The sequence below is a fragment of the Dryobates pubescens genome, chromosome 13 (genome assembly GCF_014839835.1).
Source record: "Dryobates pubescens isolate bDryPub1 chromosome 13, bDryPub1.pri, whole genome shotgun sequence".
In the NCBI taxonomy this organism is placed as follows: Eukaryota; Metazoa; Chordata; class Aves; order Piciformes; family Picidae; genus Dryobates; species Dryobates pubescens.
The window spans coordinates 27,113,970-27,131,306 of record NC_071624.1 but is presented as its reverse complement, the minus strand read 5'-3'; the positions used below and the strand labels follow the sequence as shown (position 1 = coordinate 27,131,306).

General features: G+C 45.5%; 1 protein-coding gene across 1 annotated transcript in view; it reads right to left on the bottom strand.

Moving 5' to 3' along the window:
* SSH2 (slingshot protein phosphatase 2) overlaps positions 1–17,337 on the bottom strand; it is a 97,227-nt gene that overhangs the window by 58,048 nt on the left and 21,842 nt on the right. Inside the window, exon 2 of the mRNA XM_054166517.1 lies at positions 4,494–4,537. Coding sequence (XP_054022492.1) covers positions 4,494–4,537 — 44 coding nt within the window. The remainder of the gene's footprint in view (positions 1–4,493; positions 4,538–17,337) is intronic.

The window sequence follows — 17,337 nt, the reverse complement described above, 5'->3', positions numbered from 1 at the left end:
TCAGCAATGCAGCTTACCCAGTTTTATAGGCAGCATTTACCACACAGCCTTAAATGCTGCATTTGAGCAGACAGAGCTGTTTCAAGGCACACAGAGGTGGTAAATCCACAGCAGTGGAATAGTGTGGAAATAGAGGCCCCATTTAAAACATAAACCCAAAAAGGAACTGGCAGATCCTGACTGCAAACACAGACTGCAGCACTGCTGCTGCCCCAGGCCCTGGAGATGATGTTTGTCAGCAAAACAAAGATGCTGAACCCTTGTAACTTCAGCGCAGAGCACACAAAACCTGGGTGTCGATGTAAACACAACTCAAAGCTCCATACATGCATTTTGGGTAGGATTTAACAACGTCAGGATGATGTGAAGAGATTGTTAACACAGATGCTCCATTAAGAGAGCATTCAGCATGGCAGCAGCGTGTCTGGGGACAGAAGGGGAGATGTGAAGGCCAGCTAGCTGTCCAGACTCCAAGCAGCTTAATAAAAGCATCTAGGAGGTAGGTATGAAGGTAATAAATAGATTGTTCAGGACACCTGGTTATGCAACACTCTCAGTCCTGTTAGCCAACAGTTAAGACAAGTGACAAGGACTGGCCCCATCAGGGATGCCAAAGCAGGACTCTGGACCCACACCAGAGGCCTGGGGATCTCACCTATAAACTGCAAGAATGGTCACAGCTATGGCAGGGTACAAAGATCCTCTGGGGCTTCCCCCAGAGCAAGGCTTGGATGTGAAGAAAAAGACCCCAATTTCAGAAGCCAAGCTGGTTTGCAGCTCTTTGGTGAGTTTCAGGCATTTGCAGCATTCATTTGCTGTGGTTTTTAGCAACAGCTAGAAATCTTTACAGAAAATTAGGTCTGTGTTCACAACACCCCAAGTACTTTCCTCAGGCAGGGACACAAACCATTCCTCTTTGCATCAGTACAAAAGAATTTGCCAACAAATACAGTTTCAAGCATCTTCCAAGGATAACTGCCGAGCACAGGTGAGCGCGCTCTCTCTCCCTCTCTCTCTCTGCACATCTCCATCTTTTGGAGAAAAGCTTTCAGCAGATTCTGCTAATTCAGAAAGCAGAAAGCTCCTGGCTGTGTGATGGTGCTGGCAGAAGCAGTCTCGCAGCGAGTGCAGACTTGTCAAGTCGTTTGACTGCTCTGTGGAGCAGGTTTAAGCTTAAACAACATTTTCACACCACTTTCTCTCCCTTGTCTCTGAGCCCTGAGTCTATGCAATCAGTCTTCTGTGGTGTTAGATCTCAAAGAGCATGTACAGGTCAGCAGCCAGACACATTATTTGTTTTAGATAGGATAATCTTGATGTACTTAGCTACATGTCTGGAGAGGAGAAGGCTCCAAGGAGACTGTATTGTGGCCTTCCAGTATTTGAAGGAGGCCTACAAGAAAGCTGGGGAGGGACTTCTTAGGGTGTCAGGTAGTGATAGGACTAGGGGGAATGGAAAAGAAATAGAAATGGGTAGATTCAGATTGGATGTTAGGAAGAAGTTCTTCACCATGAGGGTGGTGAGAGACTGGAACAGGTTGTCCAGGGAGGTGATGGAAGCCTCATCCCTGGAGGTTTTTAAGGCCAGGCTGGACGGGGCTCTGAGCAACCTAATCTAGTGAGAGGTGTCCCTGCTCATGGCAGGGGGTTGGAACTAGATGATTCTTGAGGTCCCTTCCAACCCTGACAATTCTCTTATTCTATGTCTAAGCTCCTGTTTGAAACTCATTTATCTGCCTCTTCAGAGGACATTTTAGCCTGGTTGCCTTCATAGCCTCTGCTCCACAAGCTTTAGTTGCTCCTGCTGACCTACTGCCAGTCTTCTCTGCATGGTCCACTTCACCTCAATATATCCCATATCTCATCAGTCAGGAAAGATAACACAAGAAACTATCTAGAAATCACTAGCCACAGACTAGCAATGCTGCTAAGCTTGAGCTAAGTGGAACCTTTATCTCTTTTGAGATAGCAGTTCTGAGACTTTGAAGAGGTCTCAGAAGGGTGAAAATGAAGGCTGAACTTGGTGATCTTCAAGACTTCTGATACTAAACATGTGTATGTGCCTTTCCTTAGCTCTTAAGCTAATTCCATTGCAAGCATTAGCCTCTCTAAGCACTGACATCCTATTTAATAAATATGGTTGTTTTATTAACCCAAACAGGCTTTTTAACCACACCAGTACTCTTGCATCCACTGTCCAGTTAAAGGGATGAGTTTGGGCATGCCTGATGCCAACCATGCTACCCTGAGGTACTGTTTAAGCAAATTTTTAGATGGCTGCAGGAGACAAAAAGACTCCTTGCCAGAATACTTTACAAAGAGCAAAATTCCCACCCCAAACACTGGCAGCAGCTAGAGCCAGGTCACCTGAATGATGCCTCAGGAGAACTTCACCAGCCTGGCCTTGCCCAGGCAGGCAGCTAGGAATGTCAGGCTGCTGCAATGTTGGTGACATTGCAGCTGATAACATAGTTTTGGTTTTAGAGCCTAAGTCAGTCCGTTGCCTTTTTACTGCCTGGATTTTAAACAGCTACTCCTTGCTATATTCCCTTGAAACCTGGGGATTAGATACATTCAAAAGCTGTTTATAGACATCTGCTGCTCCTCCACAGCAGGACTCCAGGTTGTCTACTTACCATGTTTGACTGTGTTATTTTTATCCTACTGTAATCAAACACATTTAACAGCCATCCCCTTGTTTTCCCCAAGAAGGATCTTGGTTTCATTTAGCTTTCTGACCCCAGCAACAGGAGTCACTGAGTTCAGAGCACCACATCAACAGCAGGTTGTCATTTCCTACCCCAGGAAGTTATTTAAACTATATTAAAACCCACTCCTTTCAAACCTAACCTACAATTGTTGCTAAGTGCCCACAACAATTAAATACCTCCAGCCCCTACAATCCATTATGTATACTGAGATCAAGTCATGAGTTGATCTTGTGACTGCTGGAAGGCTGAGAGTGAAATTAAAAATTGGAATTTAGCTGAGTTCAGGTTGAGCCTTTGGGAATTGAGCTTTCCAGCTTTCCCCTCAGTCAAGAAAGCTCTAGAATGAAGAAACAGCAATTTTTAAATCATCATTCAAAGGTATAAGACTGAAGGAAACCAACCAGTCACCCTCCCCAGGCCACACAATCACAGGACTACACTGAAACCGTGGGGATGTGCAATCAGAGCATCTTTCTCTTTTGCAGATACAGCCAGGCTGGCCCCAAACCCAAAGCCCAAATCTTGTTCAAGCCTTTTAAATACCAGGAACTATGGCTTCTGTTGTTACCTACTCACACAAACAACATTAGGTAAAGAAGTGCAATAGCCAAAGAGCTCATAAAGGGAGAACTATTCACCTTCACTTCCCCTTCACTCCCTCTGGAGGCAATCTTATGCCTTTCATAAAATTTGACTGTAACATTTTAAGCCAAGAGAGTGCTCCTGCTGCTGGAGAGGCTACCCAGAATAATACAGTTCTTGCTTTTATTAAGTTTAGATGAAATAATTCTTTTGATGGCTCAGAAGATAGGAGACAAAGCTCACAAGTCTTCAAGCAGTCTACTTTTATGACCACAGCTACATGAGAACATCACCATTAATAGTTCTCTTCATCCCATCAGCTGATGTTCAGTGTTTGTTTGATTTTGTAGGGATAAGCATTTCTCAAAAGAGGTTTCTTCCTGAAGCAACTGAAATCAGCACTTACAAAAGATTAACATCTTTATGGAAAACAATCCCAAGCAGTAAAAAAAAAACCTCACCATAATCTCTGCAAATTCTCAATGTTCTCTGAATTTTGGAGCAGATGTTTGACTACCTGCCTCAACAGCAAGTATCTATGCCTCCATTGAACATGCTATTTTAAGCAGCAGGTGTCCTGGCGTGGGATCACCCTGTACTTCAGTTTCTGGAAGTACAGCTTTTCATGAATCCCAAAGCCACACACAAGGGCCTATCCAGTTCAGCTCTTGATGGCAAAATAGATGTTCTTTAACCAGAGAACAAGAGCTTGGCACTATGGTTATTCTTCTCAGAGTACTCTGATGATGGACCAAATCCTGAAAAACAACACAGGCAGTTCAGGAACAACACAACCAGGGTTTGCTCCTAAGATACAGGCAAAGTCTCCACAGGCAGAGAGAAGTGAATCTTCACCATCTTATTCAGAGCACGTCCACAGGCATCCTTCCTGGATGCTAACAACAGTTTGGAGAATATACTCACTGACAGCTTTGCCAACTGCTCCCCATATATATTTTTTAGTGTGTCATCTGACTTCTGTCCCCTGCTGCAGCAGTGCCCTTACTGAAAGCTGCATTTATACCATAGTTAAGTGTATGTTTTGGTCAGGTACACATGAGACAGTTGTACACACTTAACAATAGGCAGAAAATGATGTGTTTGCAGAACATGCCAGAACAGCAGCAAAATCCCCTGTGGAGCATTTCACACAGGAAGGTATCCTTGAGGACTCCTGCAAGCCTCGAGCGACAGTCTTACCTTCTGGGCTGGGACCGGCATTCTTCTTCCCCACTGTCTGCCTCCTGCATACATAGGAAAGGAGAAGCAAAGTTAATATGGCTTAATATATGCAGGATCCAAAGACTTGCATTTCACTGGTTTGCTTGCAGAAGGCAAAGGAAATTTTCAGTGCTTCTGCATGTAGCTGTCACTAGAGAGGAACTCACTTTCTGCTCAGCTGTCACTTCAGGTTCTCTCTCAGAGCACTGAACAACTCAGCATCACAAGAATTTTTGCCCCTGCAGCATTCAGCATGCTTTTGAATGGACTTCCACTGACCCCTGCCAAACAAGGCAGGCCAGAGAGCCAAACTCACAGTTTACTTCTGGGCAAAAAAATGCCCTCAGGGTGTTTTATTACCTTTCTATAGATCATATTAATTTATAGTCCAGTGTCAGCAATCAAGTGTCAAGAAGCCACAAAACCAGCAGGTAACAAACCTGCCAAATAGGACTGGGTGAGTGCAGATAGACTAGGAAGTAAAAATCTGACAAACTGTGCTGCTTTAAATTCAGAATTAATATGCACAATGTCTAATGTGCTGTGGAATTTTACTAGGCCTACCTGCCAAAGCCCAAAGCAATACCTCAGCAGAGAGAGCTCAGCAATTAATTCAGCATCACAGTACATTTAGGTACCATTGTCAGGCTCTGGCTGGAGGTGGGCTACAGGATCTGTTCTATCAGGGAACATTTATTATGTTCATGTAGGTCTGCAGGAGTAAACACATTTTAAAACATACCAAGCATTTGGTAAGGGCAGGGTGTCCCAAGAAAACCAGAGCTCAGCACAAACAAAGGAAGAAAAAGCTAATTTTGTTCTTATCTTGCTCTCTAGTGAGCACCTATCATTTGCACAGTAGTAGCACAGAACTGACCCACAGTAAAGAGCAACAGTTCAGCATGGGACCAGGTATTTCAGTCATAGTGTGATCACAAACCAGCAAGGAGGTGGTTGCAAGAGACCTGTGCCACTGGGACAACAGGGGTGCTCATGTTTTACTACTCATGTCATGCAATGGACACTTAATTCTCTGAAATGTTATTTCATTGTTTTTCACCTATCTGGTTACAGAGCTTTCTTCTATCTAACTTTTACACAGCTCCAGCACAGTTCTCTCCCTTTTCTATCACTCATCCCACCACCAATTAAGGTGAAGACACCCCTTCATAAGCAAAGATGCTGGCACATGTATCACAGCAACAGGAGAGTGAATGCTCATGCTCTCTGCATTGCTCCTCAACTCACAGGTCACTTTGTGATGCTCCTGAAGGCAAACACAAAATGCTGCACATCCACTGTGCCTCTGAAACAGGAAAGCAGGGATAAAGAAAGTCCAAAGTGGCTTTTCTGCAAACATCTGCAGAATAGCTGAAACCCTGAGGCCAAAATGTCAGCAGAGTGATGGTGTTTCACACAAGGATGAAGTTCAACTTACACCCAACACGGTGTCCTGCTCCCCAGCACTGCTCAGGCACCTCTGCAAAGGGCTCTGAAAATGTTCTCCCATCAACAAGCCCAGAGGACACTGTAGAGCTCTTCTGAGAAGGGGAGCTATCCTCTTCTCCCTCTTCAGCTTGCTTCAGGAGAGCAATGTGGAAGATGCTCTGTCATGCACACACAGCTTTCAGTTTTATGTACCACAGCACACAGACAGAAACTAAGGAGAGGTGTGTAAGAGATGTCATGGGCTAGGGGAAGGCTGGGGAACAAGACAAACATTAATTCCAAATGGAATCAGTGGGCAAGACATAAAGAGGAACTGCATGTCCCTGAACCTCTGGTTCAGCCCCACCAAAGAGGACAAGTAGCTACCTGCCTCCCAGGGCAGGAGAGGATGGATGCAATGGGAGAAGGAGAGATCTTAGAACTGACACATTTATGAAACCTGCAGGAGCTAGCACCTAAGTGTCAAGCACAGAAAAGGAGTGAAACAGTTAAGTGTCCATAAGAGAACCATAAAAACCTGGGTTTTATCCTGAGAATCTTCTGGACTGTATCCTCTGTGCTTACTGCATGCAAAACTCTTAGTTCACTTTTTAATACAGAGTTAAACACAGACACTCCTGCTGAACATTCTGTTTCTCTTATTTAAATGATCTGAATCTGTGAGATAGAAGAACAGCAAATGCATGCTGGTCTTCTGTTTCTAAGAACAGAACTGGAACACCACCATGAAGCAGTTCACTTGGAGCCACCTGCAACCACAAATTCAAGCTAAAACCTGCAGGCCATCTACAACAAGCAAGAGCTGGCAGGAATACCTTCTGCTCATCATACCTTAGAATTAGCTCAGCCACTTGACCCTTTCAAAATGAAAACACTAAAGAACCTCACAGTCCACACAAAACAAGTTGCAGCATCATCCAGAAGGGTGCAAATACGCAGAGGGAAAGCAGCCATGACGCGTGGAGCCATGGAGCTCTTCCAGACCAGGGAGACAAGCCCTTGTTCCTCAGATGAAGTGTCAGCTGCCTTCCTTGGCTGGCAGGACTCTCCAGGACACTCTCTGGGATGCAGACCCAAGACTGGCCTTGTTAAAGAACAATCCAGTGCTGTAGAGTCACTTTCCATTACTCAAGCTTTTGCAATAACCACAGTGGCTCAGGACCTACCTGAGCCAGGCTGCTGTGCAGAGCTCCAGACACAGGACAGCTGTCCTGGCAATTCATGCTCCACACACAGCCAAAATCTCCACACATTTTGACTGTGCTGCTTAACACCTCAGGTGTAGTAGGTGTTCAATGGACCATGCTGCTCACTCTGCATTTTGACCTGACAGGTTGTAACAGCAGCATTTTAGGCCTGCAGAAGTAAGACACCAAGGGCTTCCAAGCAGTTCACCACTGCTTAACTATCTTGCATGCATGACAGCAGTAAGTACCTGCATTTCTAGAGCAAGCAAAGAAAGTCTACTTCAGTTCTAAATACTTCTCAAACCTCCTTGCCTTATTCCTCTTCCCCTATATTTGTAATCCTAATTACTAGAATTTCCCAGGAGAGTGCAGATTCATTTCTTGCCCCAGTACTGGAAAATGCAGGCAATTCCCAGTGGGTTGGAGCAGAACATACTGTGGTGAAAAAGATAGCTCCAGTCCCTGAGATCACACAGTGCTCCTCTTAGCCATGCAGCCAATGTCACTGCAGAAGCCACAAAGACCATCTCCTCAGGGTCACACAGCAGTCATGGCACACAGGCCTAGCATGTAGAGTTCAACTCACTCAGGCTGTGCCAGTGTGGACAAGTGTTTTTTACCCCCATGTCTGAGAGTATAGAACCCACTGGGTTATCCTGGGCATAGTCTGCACCAGCTTCTAGAGATCTGCCTGCAGAAACAGAAGGATGTGACATGTCCTTTACCCTACTAGTTGCTAAGAGCAGTGGACAACTCACAGCACCTCTCAATGGGTTCTCCTTCTCAGAGCCACATTTTGTAAGCTCTTGTAGCAGAAGTTAACATAAACTTAACAAAATCAAAGCACACACACCAGACCTGCAGGGTGAGGAATCAGAGCTTTGAATGGTCAAACAAGCAAGTATCATCAACCCTCTTAAACTGTGAATAACACTAGCACTACAGTTGGCACCACTGCCTTTGCCCACTCCCACCCCACCACTCTGGGTTGCGTGGCTTGATGTAACAGCTTCACAGCATTAGGGGTGGTTAGACTCAAGCATAAGAAAGATACTAAAGCCACAAGAGCTTTTATTTAGGATGCTGCCTCACCTTAAGGACTTGGGGTGCTACATGTTGACTATGATGTGGGTTTTGAATAAGCCAAACCAGCTTAGAAGAGTATATTTGCTAGAGAACAAGTTCCTCAAACCCACAGTAAAGTAAAACATCTGAAGGAGCTCTTAAAATCTCCTCTGCACTGCTCAGGAACCCAAGCTAAGCAAACATTTTTAGGATTATAATGAATGGCCATTACCACATGCCAAAAAACCACTTGTTACAGCAGCTAGCAGAGCCTGGTGTGCCACAGCCAGAAGTCTCACAAACGACAGCAGAAGATCCTGAAATATACAGGCCATTATCTTAGCTCCACTCAACATTCAGCCCTCAAGAGCTCAGTGTGGAGAAGGCTAGACATGGCCCAGTCAGTTACCAGCTGTCTCTGCTGTAGCTCTTACAAGATCTCTTTAATATTAGACACAAAAGTAGCAGATTTGTGCTAGAAGCAGATTTATCTGGAACATAGCTGACTGGCTACAAACCCAGAACTGTAGACAAGTGTGACTTGAGCAAGAGATCCATTGCCAGTTACCTAGGATGCTGCTTCGACCAAAACCTTCATTAACCTCCTCCTCTTCCCATCAGCAACTCTGAACAGCCTGGATCTCCTGTTTTGTCCTGGTATTTACAGAGTGGTCACATTTAGGTGTCTGAACCATTTTCACCCCACCAACTATCTGCAAATGCTTCCAAACCTGCTCATCCTGAGAGGATATTCAGCACAACAGAAGGCACAGCCAATGCTCCCCTCTTTCACATATGCCACCACTACTATTTTTCCTCTGTTACCATCCAGTGCACACCACACCCACCCTACAGCCCTCCGTGCTGTGCTCTGGTCGCTGTGTAATTCTGGAGCTGCAAACCATCCCCAAAGCCTCAGGGAGTCAGGCCGAAGGAAGCTGCAATGACAAGGCAACCCACTAGAGGGGAGGGCAGGACAAAGAAGGCATGCCCAATGCATGGTCAAGTGCAAGCTCCAGGGAGGGAAAGGACTCCAGTACTGACAGGACAAGTAAAGCAAGCACCCTCACATTTTCTAGCCATTTTCAGTGCACTTCTGAAGTGCTGCTGCCGGTGCAACAACTCACCATCCAAAAAGTGGATCAAAACACTCCTTTCTGAGGACACCTTTGAGAAGGAACATTCTTGGACAGCATCCTTGGGACACTGAAACCAGCCATCTGGAGGTGTGACCCACAGTAGTGACCTACTTCAGCTTTCAGAGCTGCCTTGCATCTTGCCCCAGCCCTGGATCGCCCCTGCCCTGCAGCACCCAGGCTGTAACCACAGCAATAGGTTCAAGAGACAGCAGCTTCCACAAATGCTGCTTGGGAGATTCCTGATGCTGGAATGCTCCACCTCAAACCAGCCTCCTCCACCAGCCTGCAAAAAGGAGGAAGCTCTGCAGCACTGATGAGGTCCAGAGGGAGGCCCGCCCTGCTTTTCTTGACCAGAAAGAGAGGCCTCGGGGGAAATGGAAGGAATGAGTCGCACAGCTCTAAACTAGGCCACAATATGAGCTGCAGTTTAAAGTGAAAGATGAAAAATTCCATCTCTGCTCCTTTCAGGCCATGTAGGACAGAATATGCAAAACACTAATCCTGTTTGTGCTTTGATCCACTGCCAACTATCTGTCATCAAAAGGGCAAGGGAGAGGAGAGACATTTTGGAGTGCTATTCTGCGCTGCACAATGGGAGTCACTCCATGGCACGCAAGCAGCTCTGCTCTTCGAAATCTCCTTTTTGCAGACTGATGTAACGATAAACAAGACTCAATCTGCACCCTTACGCACAGGGACTGGAGATGTCTGCCTGTATTTCACATCAGGAACACCACAGCAAGCTCTTCTGCTGTGAGAGGTATGATTAGTAGCATGTCATGTGTCTAACAGTCACCACATTTCTATTAACGAAGGAACATTCCGCACAGACTACACCCTGAGATCCACCTCTCAAAGTTGAAAAGAGATTCCCATGTAAGAACTCCTGCTACACATGATTTGATGTCAACATGCCTGACTGCATAGACAATGCCTGGGAAGTGTTTTGATCAGGAGTGTGAGTGCTCATTGCCATCAGTATCAGGAGAGCACCAACAGTTTAGAGTTTCCACCCCACGTCAGTATTTTGCTCCCAGCTGTGACATGCACACCTCAGACATTTCAGAATGTCTCTCCTCCTTTTCCATTTTGTAAATCTTGGCTAGGTGTTGCTTTCTGGATGGGCTCCTTCATTATTTCCATTGCTTGGTACACTTTCCCCTTTTAGAGGAGTCTCTGCACAGCAACATCGAGTGATGCTGAAATCCTTACAGGAAAGGCAGAGTCAGAAGGTGGATGTGAAACCACTCTCAGTTCTTGAAGCTGTGGATTTTCAAAGTCAGTGATGTTCTGTTTAAAAAGACCCTTGTTAATATGGGCAGAGGGACCTTGTGTGAGAGAGGAATGAAGAACCCATTTGGTGAGAAGCTACATGAGACAAAGAACTTGGAAGACTTTTCAACTCTCCCAGTGAAGTACAGCTGGCAGTTTCCTATTTATACATGAGAAAATGAGCTAATGTTGACCCCCCTCCCTGCTCAAAACCCAGCAGCAAGATTCAGATGTAGCCATGCTATCAGAGAGACACTTCGCTTAACATTGTCAAGTCACTATCATGGGAACAACTCTGGGCCTAGTCTCAAAGAAAAGGCTTGTAATTAAATGAGCAGGCTTCTATCTCTCTGCCTACCCTTTCCTTGGTTAGATCCCATCCAGTTGTTCAAACACACACTTGGTGCCTCTGGGTCAAACATGACACCTGCTGGGAAGAAGGCAGCTGCTTTAGTCAACTCGGAGGCTGTGCATCCAGTTGTCGAACCATACAAATGCTCTCTTCTTACACCCAGTCTCGACTGTATCTTTGGGCTACAGCTGGACAGTGCATTGCAAGCTCCTCCACAAGGAGCTCTCCTCGTGTGTCAGCAAGTATTAAGCAGGTCAGTACAGAACCCACCCTCTTTGACTATGACCCAACACATGGATAACCCAGTCTGGCCAAGTGTTGCAGAGAGGATGCCATCACTGCAGTCACAGCCTGTCCTCTAAGTCCAGAGAGAAGAGCATCCACTGGATGTTCAGATTCCTTAGGGCTGAACTCAACTCTTGACACAGACACATGGTGACATTAGAAATGCCCTGGGATATCCAACATCTGCATGGGATTGGCACTAGATGCCCAGAGAAGTAATTGAGTAGAAGCCCTTGGAGTCCAAAGGGCCCATGGATGTCACACAGAACTGAAGTTCAACACCTCCCAAGATGAAATACTTGACAGATGCCTGTTCAACAGCAGGCCTTTACACAAGGCTGGTCCTATCAATAATCTCCAGTCATCTGCTGGAACAAAGACAGACAAATGCTTGAGTCACATTGCCAAATATCTATTACACATTTCTGTAGCAGAGAGGCATTCATACAGTAGTCTGAGTTGTACCAATCTCTTAAATAAACTGTGGCAGCAAAAAGCCCACACATTCTGCATTTGCAGTAAGGCTGAAGTGCCAGCAACAACACTCTGGCTGCTAAAAAGAAACAAAGGCTGACTCGAAAACCTGGGTCGATAAAAGGTTCCCTTTTTGTTGCAAGAAGCCCAAGACTACACAAAAATTCACCAGGCTGGTAACATTTCCTGACTGTGTCTAGTATCAGTTTGGTACCAGAAAGGTTGATTTGACCACATGTGCACCGTGGAGAACAAAGACAACCAGAAACCTGCAGTGGTTTCTGTGAACTGATTTCTCTGGTACCTTGTGGAAACCATCACACAGTAGTGATGTGCTGGTACTCACATACAGTGGGTAGATCTCAAAGCTGAACTGATCCCTCAAGTCTCTGGAGAGAGTTAACCTTAACCATTACTCAAAATCATGGAACTAACGAATAGACTCACCTAGAATGCCCTAGAGAGCTCATCACTACTGTTTCAAATACTTACATTTGCCATCAAACACTTTTTCAAGGTAGAAGCTGCTGCCAGGAAGCATTTAAGTTTGACATTAAAGTTCTTCAAAAAGCTAAGCTGAACAAACCAGGTCACAACTGGGAAAGGAGAGAGCTGTGCTGCGTTTTGCATCATATGGATAAGGGGTAAACAAGCAGCATTCTCCAGCCATTTCTCTCTCACCCAGCACTATTTGCATGAAATGCTTTGAATGAACACTCTTTTCCTTCTCACATTTCTTCTGTGTTGGAGGTTCCACACAAGCAATAGCTTTCTGCAGCCAAGTGTTCATTCAGAGGTGGGCACTCCTTCTGGATTGTTTTCTGTATCACTTAGCTGCATCAGTAATTGGTATATTTAGGTCAAAGACATTGTGCTCCTGCTCTGGAGAGGGGAAAAAAAAACCCCAAACAAGTTCCTTATCAAAGCTTTCATCTTCCCACTGGAGCCAAGAGATTTATGCAAACTTTGTTTGGATTGGGCCTCACTGAAAACTGCAGAAATAAAACTCAGACATTGGAAGACAAAAATTAGAAGCCTGCGACTGGTGCAACAAGAGTCAGGATGAGAAATACAGAGTGACACAGCCTGCTACCCTACACCACAACAACAGATTAAGCAGGAGATTACTGTCAGCTGAATTTCTGCAATGAAATAAGCTTGCCTGATGGGGAGTACAACAGCTTTTGCCTTAATCACAGAGACGCACCCAAGGGGAAAAACAAAGAGAGTACAACCACTGTAGGTACACAAGAAATATCTCTACAGCAAAGGAGCATTAGACATAACTTCTAATACTGTGGAGTAGCCTTATCAACTCTAGACACACTTAGACACTAAGCAAACAATCTGTTGTCTCACTGAACAGACTTCTCTAACTCCTACAAGGCCTTTCAACACTGCCCTAGTATGATAGAACAGGCAGCTATTCACTGTCATTATGTTGCTTTGCTAGATGTAATGCCTCTCAGAACCTTGAAGAGACTTGCTTCATCTCTTTTTAGGCAAAGCTAATGAAGTTACCCACTGGAAATCTTCAAATCTAGAAGCATTTGTTTCCCCACAACACCAACAGATGTTTATGGTGACCAGACAGGTGTGAGAAACTCACTTGCTGTATAAACACAGGCACTGTAACTCGTTTCCTTACTGGGAACTGCTGCTGATGTCAAGGGTCTGACTAAGAGCAAGTCCAGAACACACATCTGCATGCTGGTGAATCTCAGGGCAGGGCTTCTACACAAGGAGCAGTCTTTGATTAAAATGAAATCCCAGCTCCACAGGTTACCATGAAGAGCCCTTCATTATCCATTTATGCAGGGCAACACATTTACATGCATGAAATTGTCCCTAAGCAATTATGAGGGATGGACATTCACACCTCTGAGCCTCTCCAGGCACTACCTGTTCACACACAGGTCGTGCTCAACCTTCCAGTGCACTCAGGAGCTTTCAGAAGCAGCATGGCCACGTGCACCTCCTCACCCAGAGAGCTGACATCTTCATCTTAGAAGCTGGGCCTCTTTCCAGATGGGAGAGAGACACCCTCCCGAGCTGCTGCATTGAATAAACAAACAACAAACAGCTAGAACTAAACAAGTCTGAAGGAGCCCCAAAAGCAAACAGTCTAATGAGCCATATGCAGAGAAGTTGGAGATGTGAAGCTGCAGCAGATGATCTGTTATCATTCATGAGCAATACTATTAAGCATTACATGGAATAAAGACCTAGACCAGACATAGCAGATGCACACCAGCAGCTCCTGGTGTCATTCAGGCAGTTTCCCATTGAAATGAACAAACATTAAACTTGCATTTAAGAGGGACAAATATTTGGTTTTCACTCCTCATGCTGAAAAGCCATTTCAGGAGAAGGAAGGTGGAAGGAAGGGAGGTACACTGCAAAGGGAAGGGTCTTTGTCTTGCAATCAGCCATCTTCCTGTTAGCATCTAATTTACCTTGGTGCACACTCAACAGGAGCCAGATTTGTATCCCTACTGCAGTTATCTCCATTAAAATCTGGGAGTTGTTCTAGAGCTCTGGGCAGACACAGTTCAAGCTACAACTCCAGGGTTTTGAATGTATAACAAGGTCACTATAGCAATGCTGAGTCACCCTCAACATATATGAAATAGATTATTCCCATTGTGGGACAAGAATAGATCTATCTGGATACCATCCCTATGTATATCATAGCTGTGTCCATAGAATGAAACTGTGCCAGCATAGCTCTCTTGTTAAAAGTCTAACTCCTTGTCATTAGCAGCACAAGCAGGCACAGGCTTCTCATTTTGACAGTTTGCCTTGAACTGCCCAGAGGAAAGCACAGGCAGCCACCTATGAGACACGCTGAGCTGCATCTCCACCCCTTATTGGCTCAGGGCTGCCTTCTCAACACCATGTGGCTGCTTGTAGCACGTAAGCATCCTTCTCCCTGGCAGAATGTTACAAGAGACTCTCACCCACTCAGCTCCTCCGAGATCCAATCCCTGCAGACTCCTGTCAAATCCTCCCTTGACGTAACCGACACACAAGGCAGAGGCTGAATCAGGGGCGGTGCAGAAATCTTCATGATCGACCTCAACTATAAGCACCAGCAGCCAGGTCACTTAAGGCCCTTGGCTTACTGCATCAATAATTAAAAAGATGATTTTCTGGATGACAGAAATAGTATTCTCAATACAGGAAGATATTTAACACATAAGAAGGAGAAACAGAGATTCTGAAAAGGGAGCAGAGGAACACTCAGTCACTTCAAATTCAGATTGCATCAGGTGGGAAGAAGCTCTTCAAAGGTCATCTTGTCCAACGCCCCTGCAGTCAGCAGGGGCACCTCCAAATAGATCAGGCTGCCCAGGGACACATTGAATCTGATCTTGAATGTCTCTAGGGACAGGGCCTCAACCACATCCCTGGGCAACCTGTTCCAGTATTTCACCACCCTCATTGTGCAGAACTTCCTCTTAATGCCCAATCTAAATCTGCTCTGCTCCAGTTTCAAACCATTGACCCTCATCCTATCACTCCAAACCTTTCTAAACATTCCCCCCCCAGCCTTCCTGTTAGGTCCCCTTCAGATATGGAAATGTAGCTGTAAGGCCTCCCTGGAGCCTTCTCTTCTCCAGGCTGAGCAGCTCTACTTCTTGAGCGATATGGAGAGGAAGTCATTAATGTTTCAAATTCTTAGCATTGCTTAACCTGCATCTGTGTTCAATGGTATAATGACAAGTTGCAAATTGTTACCTAGCATTTGTGAGGAGAGGGGGGGGAAAAAGGAAAATAATAATAATAAAAAAAGAGGTATCCAAGCAACTCCATTGTGTGGTGTGTCTGGATGCTGCAGCATCTGCGCTGGCACTCGCAGGCTGCGATTGCATAACCCTGGATTCAAGCAAGAGCGCAGCCAGGGAGTCTCTGCTCTATTGCAGTGACATATCTAGAACAGAAGTGGCTGGTAGAGGTTTAGCAGCAGGGCTTTAGACTTTATATCAGAAGAGCAAATGGCAGCAAAGGCTCTTCACCTCTAGCTTCTTCTTGGGCAGTGAGAGGGGGAAAAAAAAAAATATTGAGGTGTTTCAGGCAAAACTTTCAAAGGAATTGCTGGGACAGCTCTCTGTGCATGCAGGACACAAACCAGAATCCTTGCAGAGCAGAGGGAAAGGAACCCCTGAAGATATTCCCCGGCAAGATACTGCAGAGAGAATCAGAAGGTACAAAGCGTACTCCTTGTTCACATCCCCTGTCCCCAGGGTGCAGAACAGCCTCCCAGCTGCCCCACTTCTGGCAGGGGACCACTGCTGCTAGAACTGGAACATAATGGTTACAAACCACTTTAAAAAACACACCCAGGAGTTAGTTGCATGCTGCTGGAACTTAAGCCAACATGCTGAGCCATTTTGTTGCCTGACACAAGCTGGTTTATAGGCTCTTGCAAACTGCTTCTCCACAGCAGAGTTCTGCCCACACTCCTTCAGCGCTGCAAGCCTACAGCCGGCTGGAGATGCAAGGGGCTACACAGTTTCTGAAGGACCAAAACCAAGGCAGCAAACATACTGACACCTCCTCCAACAGGGGTTGAAGGAAAAATAAAAAGACCAAAATAAAAAATAAGTAAAGAGAATGGAAAATGAAGCAGAAGAGTTAAACAGAGCTTTCTGGATGAGTCAAATGCGAGCAGAACAAAGTTGCGTAACAAGTGCCCCTTGACTTTTGTTATTTCTCCCAGCCACCTCCTCCAAAAATCTATTTGTTATTGTTTATTTGGGTATCAGTCCAAATTGCTGTGGGAGGAGAGCAAAGGAGAAAAAGGAAATGCTGTTGAGCTATTAATTCTAGTCCTGTAGTCATCTCGCACTCTCCGTTTATTAACGAATCAGTGTCCTGTTTACCACAATGCTCTCTAGAGCCTGGAAATTAAATACAAGAAGAACAGTTCTTAATTAGTCTCTTGCAAAAATGACTCCAGCACTGTTTCTCCTCAGCCAGGATAAATTCTGCCCTTGCTTATTCACCCACTGCTCAGTCCAGAAGGGCAGCGTCATCTCACGTCTCTCTCGAGAGAGAGCAGGCGGCAGCAGGGTGAGCAGGCGCCCGGCGAGCAGCGCGGAGCTGGGAGCATCGCTCCTGAAATTTAAGCCTCTGCGAAAGATTATATTGCAATAAAGGCCAGGCTGTGTCAAAAAGGCAGGAGCCACTGTGGCTACCACCCGTGCTCCCAGGACAGAAAAGAAGTCAAATTCATAGATTCATAGAATCGGTTTGGGTTCGAAGGGGCCTTAAAGATCATTTAGTTCCAACCCCTTCCACTAGACCAGGTTGCTCAAGGCCTCATCTAATCTGGCCTTGAACACCTCCAGAGAGGGGGCATCCACAACCTCCCTGAGCAAGCTGTTGCACCCTCACTCTAAAGAATTTCTTCCTAATCTCCAGTCTAAATCTGCCTCCTCAAAATGTTCCTTCATGTGTCTGCACCAAACCAAGAGGCAGAGTTATGTTTGGTTATTCCTCCCTCTTAGGATGCAAGAGCCACTGGCAGTGGGTGCAGCTTGACTTTTCAAAGGGACATGTTTCCATACAGCCACTTGTCCTCACTCCATGCCAAA